General features: G+C 38.1%; 1 protein-coding gene across 2 annotated transcripts in view; it reads left to right on the top strand.

Annotated features, from left to right (window-relative positions):
• Nucleotides 1–18,226, top strand: part of l(1)G0289 (plexin domain containing lethal (1) G0289) — a 52,940-nt gene that overhangs the window by 6,519 nt on the left and 28,195 nt on the right. The window contains exon 2 of one of the 2 annotated variants that reach the window (XM_028180245.2): nt 9,488–9,685. In XM_028180245.2, coding sequence (XP_028036046.2) covers nt 9,488–9,685 — 198 coding nt within the window. The remainder of the gene's footprint in view (nt 1–9,487; nt 9,686–18,226) is intronic. The other variant, XM_028180252.2, reaches the window with a different exon arrangement.

Here is an 18,226-nt window from a genome sequence, read left to right as displayed (position 1 = left end):
ACGGTTTGTTTTATTAACACTATCCCCCCTTCGTTGGCTTTGGCTGGCGGCGGCTGTGGTGGCGGTGGCGGAAGGGGGCGTGTTAACATAGCTTGGCGGCTTGGCTGGCGGCAGGGCATGACAGCTGACGTCACGTCCGTTACAGATGATAAAAAGTGGAAGACGATAACGATAAGGTGTTGTATGAAGCACCAGCTCTGGAACACTGAAATTTACTGACTACCACATCCGAAAGTTTTATTATTAAACTACACTTGTTTGATTGGTGGTGGGACCTCTTGTGAGTCCGCACGGGTAGGCACCACCACCCCGCCTATTTCTGCCGTGAAGCAGTAATGCGTTTCGGTTCGAAGGGTGGGGTAGCCGTTGTAAGAATACTGAGATCTTAGAACTTATATCTCAGGGTGGGTGGCGCATTTACGTTGTAGATGTCTATGGACTTCAGTAACCACGTGAGCTCGTCCACCCATTTAAGCAATAAATAAATAAAAAACACTGCAGTAGACACAATATAGCCCGAATATTAAGTTTTTATTTTCGTCCACTTGTTGGATTTATAACTTTATATTGATGCAATCTTCACTTTCTGATATTCCTTTACCTTTGTTCTAATGTTAGTACTACGACCTTGGTGCCTTCTTGGCATTTTATCTTCTCTTCGGAATCTTGTGAACGCTTAACATCAACAGGGCTTAATACAGTATCGCTAACCACATACCATCCGTAAGGTAAAGTGTAGATGATACTCAACATTCAGCATGTCGTGCTAATTATCCCGTGCTATATTGTACTCTATATACCGATATAACTAGTCAGGTCATAAGTATTGTCACACAGTAAAAACTTTTCTTTTAGAATGCTGGCCACAAAAAAGTTTATTGAATTCGAATTTCGAATTGTTCATGAAAATAAAAATGTATACTTTTAGAATTTTACTCATTTTTAAATATGGAGTGGACGCTTAAAGAAGACCGTGTTGCAGTTATTGCGTTGCATCGTTGCGGTTACGCGCCAATTCAAACTTTTAACATACTGAAAAATTTGAATATAACCAAAAGATTCGTTTATGGTACCATCAAACGATACAATGAAGACTCTAGTGTAGATGACAGGTCAAGAAGTGGTCGCCCTCGGTCTGTTAGGACTCCAGCAGTGATAAAAGCTGTGAAGGCGCGAATTCAAAGAAATCCCAAACGTAAGCAGAAACTGTTGGCCCTTCAGTAGGCTTAGTGCGAGTTTCAAAAATCGAATCGAATGACTCGCATCGAGTGTACGCTCTTCACGGTGAAACGTGCGGAGCTCTGAGTGCGAGTTACTCGATTTGCAGGACGTTTATTCATCTTTAGAAGCAATAATTTTTTCTTTTATGTTGGTAGCATGCAAGTTTTTTTTTAAGGCGTTTAATTGAAATGCCAAGCTTTCTAACGATATTTATAATTAGTCGGGTAATGGGTAATGTACCTGTGCTTAGTGCGAGTTTTTTTAATTACTCAGTCGATGTTAATGTTATGTTTAATTTGTGTGAGTTTGTATCAGTGCCACCTAGTGGTAAACTTATGAATCTCATTTTGTGGGAGAGAGAAGGTTTGTTTATGTTGCTGTCTCATGTATCGAATAGCTTTACCGAAGTGAGCCTCTCGATTATTGTATGTGCGAGTGCGAGTTACAAATTAATGGATTTTGCGAGTATTTCTTCACTTTCAAGCAAGTTAAGTAGTCACTAAAAATTTTGCCGTGAAACCAATACAATATCAAGATTTTTTCTTTCGTTTTTAATAATAATGTTGTTTTTTAAGGTTTTATCTATTCTAATGGTTTATACACATATATTTTTTCGGTTAGAAAATTTTATAGACGTCTAGCTAGTTGTAAATACATATTAATTCTTTGCTTTTTCATTTAATTCTTATTAAATCATTGCTTTTTTTTACAGAGTTGTTTGATGAGAGAGAGAGAGCGAGATAGAGTTGTTTTTTTTTTATTGCTTAGATGGATGGACGAGCTCACAGCCCACCTGATGTTAAGTGGTTACTGGAGCCCATAGACATCTACAACGTACATGCGCCACCCACCTCGAGATATAAGTTCTAAGGTCTCAGTATAGTTACAACGGCTACCCCACCCTTCGAACCGAAACGCATTATTGCTTCACGGCGGAAATAGGCGGGGTGGTGGTACCTACCCGTGTGGACTCCCAAGAGGTCCTACCACCAGTGAAAGAGTATTCTTTATTGTACACAAAATGAATAAATATTGTGAAACATTTTTTCTTGGTTTTATCGCTAAGAGTGATCTCTTCCAGACAACCATTAGATGGGCAAGAATAATTTCGAAATGAATTGCACACTGTATATCTATCTATTATAGAAATATATACACACACGCACATACACACGCGTACACACACACACACACACACGCGCGCAATATACATATTTACAGGTACATACGTACAGATTTATATTTATAAATTATATAGAAATTTGAACAATGTAATAATAATTTTGCTTCTTTACACATTTATAAATAAGGATGGATGCTCGTAATAATTTTAGTATATTTGGGCCACCTAATGAAGATCATCAACACTATTACCGTAAATACAATCATTTTATAAACGTTCAACGGGTAAAAGATTAAACCTATGTAAAACATAATTTATTTAATTAAAAAAAGCTGAAATAATTACCTATTCCAAGATTAATTATGTTAAGTATGTCTAAGTAATTACAATTAAATAAATTCTATAATAAACTTCTAATTCTAATACTTCTATTAAAGTTACTAAAAAAATATGTTTATGCTGGGCAGTTTTCGTGTATTTTAAAGGTTACGCCATTACGGCAAAGTTTGTTTACGAAATTGCACCCTAAGAATGGAAGTGGTATAACTAAAAAATTTAAGATTAGTTTTATATTTCAAAACACTTATGTATTATTATTAAGAACCTACCTACATTTTAAGTAGGTAATACGTGCAGCAAAAATGTTGGACTCCTTTTCACGAAAATTGCGCGGACGGAGAAGTATGAAATTTCCCACACTTATAGAGAATATAGAGAAGTAGTGCAGATTGCTAATTTTTTTTTTAATTGTGCATAAACAATATAAAAATAAACTAAATGAATAAAAAAACCTTACACACATTACCATGTATTTGACACACACACACGCACACACACATGCATTTATACTTTTTTTGTTTATTGATTTATCAATCTGTGGTCAAATTGAGAATAGATTAATATTTTTTGTCTTTAATATTAATTTTCTATAATGTAGCCTTGGCGACATAGAGCAATGATTATTATAGAAATGATGATAATAGAAAGGTGACAATAGAACTATAATAATGTTCAAATTTAAAATTTAAATAAATTATGGTAAAATTTCGACCACTGGACTACCATTAGTAGATAATAATAAAATCATTTATTGCCTTTCACACAGATTTAGATTATTACAGGCAGCCTACAAGGAAACAACAAAAAAACAAAACACTATTATATCATTTCTGGCAAGCAGCTCAACATTTGCACTTGTATATTATTAATAGGAATTTTATTAAGAATATTGACAATTTATGAGGAATTTGACAAGTACGGATTAGTTATAGATATATGTAGTTACATATTGTAAATTAAATTAGTTTCATAAGTGCAATAAAAAATAATTTAAATGATAAAATGATAAAGCCATACCTTTTTCCAATGTGACGATTAGAGGGTATCCTATTATTCTTTTCTATATTATTCTATCAGCTTATAAAATTAAACAGTCTCTTTTAGTCTAGAAAAGGACAAAGTACTCTTTCTGTCTTTTTCAAATAAAATGGCATGCCTTAAAGTGTTTAAACCGAAAAACTAAAAAAATACAATTATTGTATTACAATATTGAAGTTTAGCAGAAACTAAGAATTTTGGGTTGAGCCACTTTAATTCTAAAGGTACAAAATAGTATTGAACACGTGACATTACCCGAATAATTTTGAAAGTAGTTGGTTCCCATTAAAATGCTGTTAAAATGCGTTGTATTTCATTTAGACGGTCTAATGCCAAAACATCACGTGCTACCAATATACGAGAAATAATATTATTGCTGCTCTCGGTGAATAAACGCCCTGCGAAGCGAGTAGCATATCTCAACTCACACTCACAATTCTTCATTTTTCACCGTATAGAACGTTAACTCGATTTGATTTTGATTTATTCATTTACAATTGAACAACTAGGAAAAAAAGATGAAAAGACATTTTGGAGGGACCGCGAGGAGCTAAATTGTGTGAATTGTTTTATTTTGTCTATTTAATGTTTCTTAGTTAATGCGTATTTAATATTTCTTCGTGTATAAGTGTAATTTTGAGACCGTCCTGGCCTAAAGGTTAAGGCGTCCGGTGTATTCGTATCTTGCAATGCACCGGTGTTCTAATCCCGCCGGCGGGTATCAATTTTTCTAATGAAATACGTACTTATCAAATGTTTACGATTGACTTTCACTGTAAAGGAATAGCATCATATAATAAAAATCAAACCCGCAAAATTAATTTTTGTAATTACTGGTGGTAGGACGTCTTGTGAGTCCGCACGGGTAGGTATCACCACCCTGCCTATTTTTGCCGTGAAGCAGTAATGCGTTTCGGTTTGAAGGGTGGGACAACCGTTGTAACTATACTGAGACCTTAGAACTAATATCTCAAGGTGGGAGGCGGCATTTGCGTTGTAGATGTCTATGGGCTCCGGTAACCACTTAAGATTAGGTGGGCCGGGAGCTCGTCAACCCATCTGTGCAATAACAAAGTAACGTGGGTTTATTAACTGTTTAGTATCTGTGAAAGTGCGAAAATTTAAAAAAATTAAACAAAACCGCTGGACGTAGCTTCTCGAAGTCTTCGAAAAGGTCCACTGAAAAAAATCTCAGTATATAATCAGCATTTTGCAGAGATTATATTTTATCCCATATTATCTGATCTCATTTCATTTCATTCCATGCCAATTGATTAATGCTTCAAATTAATCAAATCCATTTCACTCCATATTATCATTTTTCATAAAAAAAGATTAGGCTCTATGGCATGATATTTTTGCCTCTCTAGTTGGAAAAATAAAACTACTAAAGAAATACTCGATCGAAACGTTAAAATCCACTAATTTGTAACACGCACTCGCACAAATGTCATTCGTAGTACTCATTTCGGTAAAATTACTCGGTTACGAGATCACAACGTTAATATGAACTCGCACTCACAAAATAACACCGAGTACGTTTGCCGCTAGGGGCGCTGTTCCAATTGCATACAAATTTGAGCAAACTGGCTCGCTAGTGAGAACGTTACAAAACTCGCACTAAGCACACAGATGGGGTTAAGCAGAACCACGGTGAAAAGGATGTTAAATGAAGACTTAGGGCTTCGGGTATATCGAAGAAAAACAGGACATCGTTTGAATGCTCGTCTAATGGACCTGAGACTGAAGAGATACCGCGCTTTGTTGAAGCGGTACGCGGGAAAAAAATATCGGGGAATTCTTTTATCGGATGAAAATTTTTTTTACCGTAGCAGAGAGCTACAACCAACAAAATGATAAGTTGTACGCACACAGTAGTGAAGAAGCGAGCAACCGTATTCCGCGTGTCCAACGAGGTCATTCTCCATCCTCGCTCATGGTATGGTTGAGAGTTTCTTATTGGGTCTTAACAGAGGTACATTTTTGTGAGAAAGGTGTAAAAACGAATGCAGTTGTGTATCAAAATACAGTCCTGACGAACCTTGTGGAACCTGTTTCTCATACCATGTTCAATAACAGGCACTGGGTATTCCAACAAGATTCGGCGCCAGCTCATAGAGCGAAGAGCACACAAGACTGGCTGGCGGCGCGTGATATCGACTTCATCCGGCACGAAGACTGGCCCTCCTCCAGTCCAGATTTGAATCCGTTAGAGTACAAGATATGGCAACACTTGGAGGAAAAGGCGTGCTCAAAGCCTCATCCCAATTTGGAGTCACTCAAGACATCCTTGATTAAGGCAGCCGCCGATATTGACATGGACCTCGTTAGTTCTGCGATAGACGACTGGCCGCGCAGATTGAAGGCCTGTATTGAAAATCACGGAGGTCATTTTGAATAAACTTTAGTGTCATAAGAATCTATGTTTTGTTAAGTTCATTTTGGTATATGAATGGTTACATAATGAATAAACTTGTTTCAATTATTTTACATTACTGGTGGTAGGACCTCTTGTACTGGTGGTAGGACCTCTTGTGAGTCCACACGGGTAGGTACCACCACCCTGCCTATTTCTGCCGTGAAGCAGTAATGCGTTTCGGTTTGAAGGGTGGGGAAGCCGTTGTAACTATAATTGAGACCTTAGAACTTATATCTAAAGGTGGGTGGCGCATTTACGTTGTAGATGTCTATGGGCTCCAGTAACCACTTAACACCAGGTGGGCTGTGAGCTCGTCCACTCATCTAAGCAAAAAAAAAAAAAACATTAAACATGTGATAGAATTTATGACCTGACTAGGTATATTTCATATAGACTAGAGGTCCCGTAGTAGTCGAAATTCGACTATAATTAATTGGAATTGTAAGTTTGTACACTATTAAGATTGTATTTTATACATCTATAATCACAAATTTCGCCAAGACTATATATATAATATAAAAAATATTAACAAAGACATACATTAATTAATCTCTTCTCAATTTGACAACAGACGTCAAGAACAAAAGTTTGACAATAAATAGTACATATGCATGCGTGTGTGCGTCAAATATATGGTATGTAGTGTGTGTAATGCTTTCTTTATTGATTTAATGTGCCTTTTATGCATTATTTAAAAAAAAAAAGCATTGTGCACTTCTTCTCCATATTCTCTATAAGTGTGAAAAATTTCATACTCCTCCGTCCGCGCAATTTTCGTAAAAAGGGATACAAAGTTTTTGCTTCACGTATTAATATATAGATAGATAACGCTATGACCTTCGTTCACGTCAATCATAGCTGACATATTTAGTTCCTATCACAATCTGTGCTTTTCTGCATATTACTTTTACACATAGACCTATATAGTAGGGACACGACATATTGTTCTATACGTAGAATTGCTTAAATAAATAGCACCCATTTTGAAGGCACACATAAACATACATCTATCTCGTTCTTACTCAGCACTTTAACTCGCAGGAAAACAATATAACAGTATTTCAATGCGTACATAAAATGAAACATGAATATACGTAAATGTCTCCGTCTCCGTCTAATGAGGCCGAAAATCCGCCATGTTTAGCGCGCCAAATGTCATTGTCACGTCAGTTCGGCCGTCTGTTTTGGGTTGTACATTATTTATTGACTTTGATATCGATTTAATATGATTGCTTATATAAAATTTCTAATTTTATCATGCTTAAAACATTCAAGAAGGTCAATGCCCCAAAACTATTATCTATATACATATATTTAAATCCATTATGGAGCCCTCATCCGAAACATAGATTATACACTTAATAATATATTTGAATCCGAAATATCGGACACCATTTTTCGGTCGGAATCTATACATCATGACACTAATCATAAATACCTCTTTAAAATATGTCATCAAAACATATTTAGACATTCTGTTTAGATATTTCGGGAAAAAGGCTACCGACAAAATCTCCTCGGAACTATTTAAATAAAATAGTTTTATTCCGCAGTGAGTAAAACACTATTGTAAATTCGTTAAATGATTTTAGAGAGGAAGTCACAAGGAATGACGTTTGTAATTTCATTAACGAATAAATGTTCTGTAGGTGTTTTTTTTTATCAGGCGGTCCCTTGATAAGTTTAAAATTTGAATCACTCTCAAGTGAGAGTGATTCAAATGGTGCGGTGCACCTTCCTTGAGGTGCACTGCGGTAGTCTGTTACGGACTTTAGAGTCAGCAAAACAATTAAAATAGATTGTAATAGTCTAAGAAAAACACGTACACAAAATACGATAACATTCAGCATGCTAGAAATGGGCTGATGGCACTGTACTATGCCATATCTTTATGTTTTGCGGCAAACGACAACTTTATAAAATCAGTGTAGCAAATTTTAAAAATTGTCATATCGTTTACTTGGAAAATTTGAAGCACGAACTCGTCTTAGATTTCACATAATATCTAAATCACATCATCTTTGCACATAACAATATACTTAATTCCTATTAAAGTATAAATTCTACAAATACATTCATACTCAACAATATTTAAAATAAAATAAGCCAAGGACGTTTATCGATAAAACCTACTTACATTAAAATCTTCTGGGCAGCACTAAAACTGCCATGTTTTGTGGCCATGACGTCACAGTGGCACGAATTTTTTGTTGACGTTTCATTTCCATAGGTTTCCTGCTTCAGTGCTTTTGCAAAATAATGTCGATGTTTCACATCTGCCAGGCGTCCCGTGACGGCTCACATTTTTTTTTTATCGCACGATGTTATTCACACGTGGAAATAATTCGTGAAGACGAGTAAAGTTATTCTAAGAAAAGAAAAAAAAGTATCTATCTGCGGGATTTGAACACTGGCATAGCGCATCAGTCGTGTGATGCGCTTATGAGTACACCGGACGTCTTATCCTTTGAGTTACTGCGTCTTTAAAAGTTTCGTTAGTCCGTCACGGCCCTACTAAATAATGAATCCTATCTCTTCAATTGCTGACCTACATATCAGAACATATAATAGTTTCTCGACAGAATTGTAGTCCTGCTTTGATATTTGATTATGCCTACTCGAATGTATGTCAACTTATCGCATCGTGACCTACCTCCATTAGAAAACCATTATCAATGTTTATTACGTTTTAAAAGGTTTTAAACGAGCAAATAAAATAAGCTAGAGGCTTACGTATTTTTTACCATTTATTGACAATATTAATAGGGTATCACGCTCCCAATCCAAAGAGTTGCTTACAGTTTAGAACTTGCAATTCATAGCAGCCCATAATCATGAATCTATAAAAATTTTGCAAAAAAATAAGAAATTAAATCATCACTATTATAACGTACTAGCGACCCGCCCTCGCTTCGCTTCGGAAACATTAAATTTAATTATTGATAGCTAAGTCCCGCGATTTAACCCGCGGTTATTGTCGTACTGCGGGTGACGCCGCGAGGCGAAGCTAGTCTAAAAAAGTAGCCTAAGTTAATCTTTATATCATCAGCTACCTATCAGTGAAAGTCCTGTCAAAATCGGTCCAGCTGTTCCAGAGATTGCCGGAACAGACAGACAGACAAAATTGTAAAACATGCTATTTTGGTGTATGTACCGTATATATATTCATATGCATGTAGTAAAAAGCGGCTATTTCAATATTAAAAACAGACACAACAATATTATTTATATGTATAGATAAGATAGCCGTTACTCTATAAATAACTCTTGTGGTTGTTCATTGTGGACAGGCCAATAATGTTCTGGTCACAATGTTCTATAGCTAACGTGCGGTATTTTTTTTCTAGCAGCTTGGCGCGAAGAATTCTTCACTCCGAGCTGGTTCTCTAAGAGTGCAACGACCGCAGCAGTGAGTCTCGATCGTCACCGTCGCGATGTTGCATCTTCGGCGAAGCCCGCGATTCCGGTCACGACCCCTGCAGTTCTTGTTACAAAGATGGACAACATCACCAAGAATGACACCGAAATTGCCAATGTTACTGATGGTGAGTTTTGCTTGAACATTTATAATAATATAGAAGGTTCAATTTGAATTATCTGGATTAGAAATAAAATGTAAATCTCAATAAGCAACTTTTTTAAATAATATCAGAATGCCATTTAATAATTACATGTACAAAATGCAATCAAACTTAACCTTTTAAGACCGAGTACCTAAAATTGTAAGGCCATTTTCAATTTGTAAATAAGACAATCGCAAGTGTTAAAACGAACTTAAATCAAACGCTATAAGACTACGTACGTCAGTGCTGTACGAATATCGAGAATCACTACTTAACGCGAAACCCGTTTGAATAAATATTTTGCTTGTCGAGTTTTGGTTAACGCCATCTCACGGCTTGTTCTAAAGCACTTTTTATTTGCATACGACTGGTAGACGCGCTCACAACAGTAAGTTTCGAACGGAGCCTTTATCCCGCCACCCATTTTAAGATACGAGTGTAAATAATATTGCGGCAACCCATTGATTTTCTCGCCGGATCTCCTCAAAAGATCCGATCCGGTGGTAGATTCAACGAAGCACTGCTCTTGCTATGGCAAATGTTAGCAATAGCCTGAGAGACGGCTCCCCGGGAGCTCTTCGACATTCCCGGTGAAGCCAGAATAACTCCCAGACTCCTGGCAGTAAAGAGGAAAATAAGTATGGCAGCTACGTAATCCATTATGCGTAACGATTGAGCATTTAAAAACAGGTGCGAGGACGGGCAATATTACCTTAGTAAAATTGTAGGGAAATTAGTTGCGGAGATTGGAATAGTTTGCAAATGAAAAGGCCAAAAGGAGATGAAGTTCCAATAGAACAAATATCACAATTACAGTACACCATAATACTGTTTTATCAGATTAAAGTGTTCTGCTGTTACCACCCTCGGTACTTGGAACTTGGTGTTTGTATGTCCTTCTTCAAAAATGAAAACGAGCTTTGTAACTCCTTTCATAGTGCCATGTCCTATGCCATCTAACTATGAGGCAATGTTGCCGATGTTGAAGTTTTTATGTAAAAATATTAATATCTAATACTAGCTGACCCGGCGGACTTCGTAGTGTCTCAGTCGATAAATAAAAAACCTAAACTTTTGTATAAATAAACTTAAAACAAACAAAAGGAATCCGTCCGACGTAGGGGACATTAAAGGAAAAACAAAATTGTTATTTTTATTTAATTCCGAGCATTTTAATATTTATCTACCTTTTAAACATTCTCTGGATTTCCAAAAATAATTCAAAACCAAAAATAGCCAAGTCAGTCCAGCCGTTCTCGAGTTTTAGCGAAACTAAGGAACAGCAGTTCATTTTTATATATATCTAGTATCTAGTATTAGAAATCAAAAAATAATCCCGCCAAGTTTGTTTCGTCTTTTCTTCTCAGGACTTCTCAGGCTTTTCTTAGTACTGGTGGTAGGGATAACAATGGTTTGATATTCAACAAATGTGTTTTTTTGTGATGTTTAAGTTGAATTGATTTTAATTTTAGTTTTTACATTCCTTTCTGTGCCATTTGTCGTGAGAGTCCTTAACTCGTTTGCTTGGTCCATGTAAAAAATAGCCGCCTCGAAGTAGCCTCCTATTAACCATTATGTTCTACTCAACCATCTTAATAACTGTGCTGTTATAAAAACTAGATATTCTAGTATTGTAAGCGTACTAATTAGTATTTGAACGTTACCATACTAGTTCTGTGTGGCTGCTACTAATAACGTGTAGGATTTTCTAAAGAAAAACTATTAATACGTAAATTGCACATGTCAAACACATCTGCTAATTGAAACCACTCGTAGTATGTTTTACTCGGAATATCATGAATTTAGACATTTTACAGTGAAAACTTTTGGGATGATTCTCAAAGATATACATTTTTTTTAAAGAAATGAATAGTATTTTCAATATCATTTAGCATACACTCCTCCTCCTTGCGTCGATAATCCTCAATACTGAGGGTCTTTCTTTTTAGTTATAATAGCCTAGTAATAGTTGTATTGTCCATAGTTTTAGCTACAAACCTCCCTCAATCGTGTCATTGCTGACACGAATATCGGAGGAGGAGAAGAATATCGCCGTATATTCTCCTCAGGCCGGAGCAATTCGGCTTTAGAAGCGGCCACTCGACGACTCTGCAACTGACCCGTGTCCTGCATCATTTGGCGGACCGGCGAAACTCGGGCCAATACACGGTCGCGGTCCTTCTCGATATCGAGAAGGCCTTCGACCGTGTGTGGCACGAGGGGTTGGTCCACAAGCTGCGGGACGCGGGCCTACTGCAGGCTCACGTGAGACTGCTCGGGTCGTATCTGGAGGGCAGAACCTTCTTTGTCGCGGTCGAGGGCGCACGGTCTTCCGTGCGTCCCATTACGGCCGGGGTTCCCCATGGTAGTGTCCTATCACCTATCCTATACGCCCTCTACACTAATGACATCCCCACCCTGGAGGGTCACCTTCGGGCGTGGGAGGAGGACGAGAAGTAGGCCGAGTCGTCAGCGAACAAGGCCGAGAAGTAGGCCGAGTCGTCAGCGAACAAGGCCAACTTCACGTCCTCTCCGTTCCCCTCTGCAGCCATTATGGGGATGCAGAGGCTTTTGGATTTATTGTCCCAGTGGCTGGACCGTTGGAGAGTCGCGGTCAATGTGGGAAAGACCGCGGCCTTACTCTACGGTCCGGTCCGTATCAGAGTCGTCCCAAAGAAACTCAGTCTCCGAGGTGTGAATGTCGAGATCAGGACCGTGGTCCGGTATCTCGTATGCGACATCGACCGCTCCTTGAACATGGTCGCGCACGTCAACCGAGTCATCGGTCAGACTCGCGCGGCCAGGTTCTTGTTGCGGCCGGTACTTACGTCCGGGCTTCCGACCAGGACCAAACTCGCCATTTACAAGACATATGTCCGTTCCCGCCTCACATACGCTGCTGAGGCCTGGTATCACCTGTTGTCGCCGTCCCAGCGATCTAGGTTGCAGGCCCAGCAGAGTCTTTCCCTCCGTATTATCGTCGGGGCCGGGCAGTACGTCAGAAATGACGTTATCGCCCGGGACCTAGGTGTGGAGTCGCTCGTGGAGTTTGTGACTAGGTTCGCCCGTAATATGTACGAGCGAGCCAAAAACGGGCCCCATGAGCATCTCCACAGCATAGCCCCGCTGCACGCCAGACCACCGGATGGTACGGCGTTGCCGCGGGAGCTATTGGTACCCCCGACGATCATTCGGAGTTAAAGCTCTCTCGGAGCTGAGTTTCATCAGCCTCTAGTCCCACGCCTCTTGCCCGTTTGGCGGGTCCCCCGTATGGGGACCGCGGCTGCACCCCGTAGGCCCAGCCTCAGTTTCATTAGGGGCTTTGACCCCACCCCCACCCCCTTTTGGGATGGGGTATTCATACCCGCTACAGTCCTCCCTCCCATCAAAATTGTAACAATGGGGAGAGGGAGGGAGGACTCTAGTGAGGAGCGCGGCTTGCTCTCTCCCCCATGTTAAGTTAGATTAGGTTGTTGGGTTAAGTTAGATTAGGCTTCGGTTTAGGTGTGACGGCGCGCGCTACCCCGGCACTCCATGGAGTGCAGGAGCGGCGCGCTACCGTCACTTAGTTCTAAGTTAGGTTTACTTTAGGTTAAGTTAGGTTAAGACTAAATTGTAAAAAAAAAATGAGAGAGAGAAACAATTGGGGAAAAAAAAAATTGAGGAGAGCAGCAGCCGCCCCCCCCGAAGAAGAGAAGAAAGAAGAAATGAAGATGAAGAGTAGAGGTAAGAGAAGAAAGAAGTCGTCCCATCACACACCTCGAGCCTGCTACACACCATCCCGCAGTGCATCACCCCTGCCTCAATATGTAGGGAGATCCAGTCCGGGCAGAAGGGTTTCCCCGAGGCCCGCTCCGCGCCCCCACAAGGGGACGCGACGACCCCACGACGCGATGGAGGTTTTCGTAAAAATATCTGGTCATAATGTATACCGGTACAAATTCATATCCGATACGATATTCAGAATAATAAAATAATGATTGAACACTAAATAATTTAATTCTCGCAACGTAATTAATATGAAACAGCAGACTGTTCGCACACTTGTTCAAGTAAAAAATAGTGCTTATCTAATTTGCATTTGTGGGAAGCGTAGCTCTGTTTTTATTGGGTTATTTTATTGGGTTGGGTTTTTTATATTAGAAATAGATTTTTTATATTAGAAATAAATAAGAGGTCTTTTATATAAGAATAAATTATCAGAGATTATTGAAAACCAGCTTACTCAGTTCTAATTTATTGGAATTCTATTTTTTTTGCCGGTTTACTGTTAGAATATTAGTTAGAAAACTGGATTTAAATAAATTATTAACATTATTGTAATCGGATGTTATAAAATATTATACACCCGTATAGAAAACTTTGTGTCAAGGCACTGTACTTTATGATCTATGCATAAAATATTGTAAAAACTAGGTTACCGCGATTAAACACGCCAAAATAAATGGCATGCTCCCGGTATTCCCGGTAAATGAAAGGGTGGCAATAGCACTGACAGTGTTGTGACCATACCGATTTATTATTACCACAATATTTCACCAACCCGTTTTGTCTCCTGGTCCGTTTTAAGGAGGCACTAGAAAGCCTCGTAATGTCTTCGGTTTTTTTTTAATTTCTTACCTAAGCTGGTACCCTTGAAAGGCTATGCCAGCTTAACGTAATGTGTAGGTAAGCTCTCGGGGCTCAAAGTTGAGGGCGTTACTAACACGAGCCCTAGCAAGAGCAGTGCTTCGCAGAATATACCACCTGATCGGAAACGCGACCCACTGAGAAGATCATGCACCAGTTACATGATGTTCTTCCTCTCCCGGGGACTTTAGGAACAACTAAGAACTAATACAGCTAGCTAATCTATATATTAATACGTGAAGCAAAAAGTTTGTACCCCTTTTTACGAAAATTGCGCGGACGGAGGAGTATGACATTTTCCACACTTATCTCTATAAGTGTGGGGAGTGGAGGAAAGGAGTGCACAATGCTAATATTTTTTTTAAATAATGCATAAAAGAAACATTAAATCACTAAAGAAAACATTACACACACTGCCATGTATTTGACACACACACATATGCATATATACTCTTTGTTTATTGTCAAACTTTAGTTAATGCTTAAAGTCTGTGGTCAAATTGAAAATAGGTTAATATTGTTTATCTTTATTTGTCTATAGTGTAGTCTTGGCGAAATCTGTGATTATAGAAGTATAACAGTCTTTGACAATATAACCATAATAATGTTCGCACCTATAATTTCAATTAATTATAGACGAATTTCGACTACTGCGGGACCACTAGTAAAAGTTAAAAAGTACGTTCTTTATGAATATTTTGGATCACAAAGTCACTTGTTGCAATTATTATCGAGGGTCATAACCTGCGGACCGAATGTCAGATAATGAGGTTATCATACATGATAACATACATAGCGATATCTTACAAGATAATTAAACATTAATTGAAGAATTATTTTTTTATCTTAGAAGATATAGTTATGTAATTGCGTAAAAAATTATTAAATTAAAACGCGTGCGTTAAATGTATTTTACGTTTCCTATTTAAAACTTAATATATTATTAAAATTTTTTAAAGTAATTTATTCAAATAACCGCCGAGAGTGAATCTGGGGGATCCAACAAGACATGTTTCTGGCGACGGCGGCTCTGCGTTGCCCCGTCGCGGTCGGATAAGAGCACTAGCTCCATCGCTAGCCGTACAACGTAAATGCGTCACCCGCACCCGCACCATTTTTAACTGGTGGTAGGACCTCTTGTGGTAGTTACCACCACCCTGCCTATTTCTGCCGTGAAGCAGTAATGCGTTTCGGTTTGAAGGGTGGCGCAGCCGTTGTAACTATACTGAGACCTTAGAACTTATATCTCAAGGTGTGTGGCACATTTATGTTGTAGATGTCTATGGGCTCCAGTAACCACTTAACACCAGGTGGGCTGTGAGCTCGTCCATCTAGGCAATAAAAAAAAACCCACCTTGAGATATAAGTTAGTACACCTTGAGATATAAGTTAGTAAGTTAGTAAGTAATTAAATTTACCAAAACTGGATTTCCATTTATCGTGCTATTGAAGAATCGGTTAAATTGTGTTTCTGTATTCAGTTTAATGGTTTTACTTCTTCGTTTCAATGTCGACATGAATAAATAATATATATTTAGTAGGTACATATGTGATAAGTGTGTTAATTGATATATCTGTTTCGCTCTGCAATACCTACCTACGTTAACTTCGTATGAATTAAATGACATATTCCTTCGTTTGTGCCGATAATATGGCATGAGTGGTGTCCGTAGTCGTGGCTCCGGCTCTTTGAAAAGGTCCTACGAGCGGCTGCGTAGCGGTATAAATAAGTTTTTTTTTGTGGTTACTGGAGCCCATAGACATCCACAACGTAAATGCGCCACCCACCTTGAGATACAAGTTCTAAGGTCTCAGTATAGTTACAACGGCTGCACTACCCTACAAACCAAAACGCATTACCACTTCACGGCAGAAATAGGCAGGGTGGTGGTACCTACCGCGCGGACTCACAAGAGGTCCTACCACCAGTAAATACGCAAATTATAATTTTGCGGGTTTCATTTTATTACACGATGTTATTCCTTCACCGTGGAAGTCAATCGTGAACATTTGTTGAGTACGTATTTCATTAGAAAAATTGGTACCCGCCTGCGGGATTCGAACACCGGTGCATCGCTTCAACACGAATGCACCGGACGTCTTATCCGTTAGGCCACGACGACTTGATAAATAAATAAGTGTGTTGTCGCTATTAACATTAAGCGACCGCTCTTACTATTACTACTCTCGAAAGTGTTCTTTTGTGTTGGAATCTTATAATGGAATATTCGACCAATATTTAGCGCGTATTGAATAGCATATAATTGAATCAGTATCAAGGTCGTTATATACGCTCAGGGCTATGATCACGTTTAGAAATAGGTTGCGAAATAATAACAGAGTGTCAAAAGGGGCTTGTCGTCGCGCGTTGTTCGAATTAAACGAACCAAAATCGGTACTTTTGTGTGTTTGCCTATCATTACTTTCGCTGTACTGTTTGTCTTAAACACAGTTTTATTATTGAAACATGACCTAATTCGTGAGATGTTTAATGACTGTTTTTTTTCGAAACAGTACCTCATTGTCTGAGGATGTGTTGAGATAATCCGTTGTTTTGCGGTAGTGTTGAGATAATCCGTTGTTTTGCGGTAGCGTTGGTATAATCGGTCGGTAATATAGGTAATTAATTAAAAATTTGTTTGCATTCATATAAAACTTTGTTATCAGCGACATTAAAATAATGTAGTGTAATCAAAATAAAAATATTAAATAGATAATATATGATGCGGTATAATGGGCTGATATGTACATGTTATATTGCGTATATTTGTGAGAATGTAAGAACCGTCGAAGAAGGTGTCTTATTCCTTTGTTGATCGCATTGTATTTACATTCATTTCAGCAGTAATACAATGCTCGTGTCTTCAACTTATTCGTGTGTGGTTATCGGGAAATTTAATAAAATACGATACGTTGATAACTAAGCTCTTTGTCTCGTAGCTCATGTAACATAGTTTTTTCTCACGGGAACATTCAATGTGACGCAATATCATTCTTCGTAAAATAATTCGAGTACAAATTAATTATTGTTTTGTTGACGATTTGTTAATATTATTAATGTTAATATCACTTTCGTACCATTCAGTGGAACTTTCCTTTAAATTCTTTACAATAATCTTTTTTGTTTACATGTTGTTTTACACAAAAGAATATGATTCGTCGTATTTTTTATGCATTTAAATACAGGGGCTCCGATGCCAAGGGTGGGTCAGCCATTCTTGACGTCATGTGTTATTGTGGGTGGCGGTATTGACGTTAAGATCTCTATGGGTTCCTGTAACCATTTTATATAGAGCGCGCGTCACGTAAAAAGAACGCTGGAAGAAAGTGGAGGGGGTGTGTTTGCGCATGGATACACTCGCGCACGAAAATACTAAGTACTTTTGTTTTATTTTTGAAGTAATCTTTCGCTCGCGACTTCGTATATTGGTTATAGGTATGTACAGTTTAGTAGTTCTGTACTCTTGTAGCTGTATGTAGTTACATGTTACAGGAGAGCGTAGAAAGATATCATAAGTTTGAAGTTAAAGTAGTTTATGAAAGTTAAAGTTTAGGTAAAGTTATAAAAATGATAATTTCTCTTGATGTGAATTGTACGATAGTTAGTGATGCACTCTCTTGACTGTAATTAAATTTCATATTACATTATTTGTTGTCACGCGGCAAAAAGCGGATCGCATCGCGAGTAAGCATGATGTTCTGGTACTGTTGGTGGTCGGCAATCCTTAACTGTAATAAAATTGTACGGTGGGAAGATCGTACATGGTAGGTATGTACATTAAAAATAATATATTAGATAGATTTTTATGAAATAAAATTAAAAACATGTTTAATTTCTGCGTTTAATGTTTAATCTGAATACGAATAGATAGACAGACAGACGGACAACAAAGT

This window comes from Bombyx mandarina, chromosome 01 (assembly GCF_030267445.1).
Source record: "Bombyx mandarina strain Sakado chromosome 01, ASM3026744v2".
NCBI lineage: Eukaryota > Metazoa > Arthropoda > Insecta > Lepidoptera > Bombycidae > Bombyx > Bombyx mandarina.
Note: the sequence above shows the minus strand (reverse complement) of the source record. Positions and strands in the feature narration are given on the sequence as shown.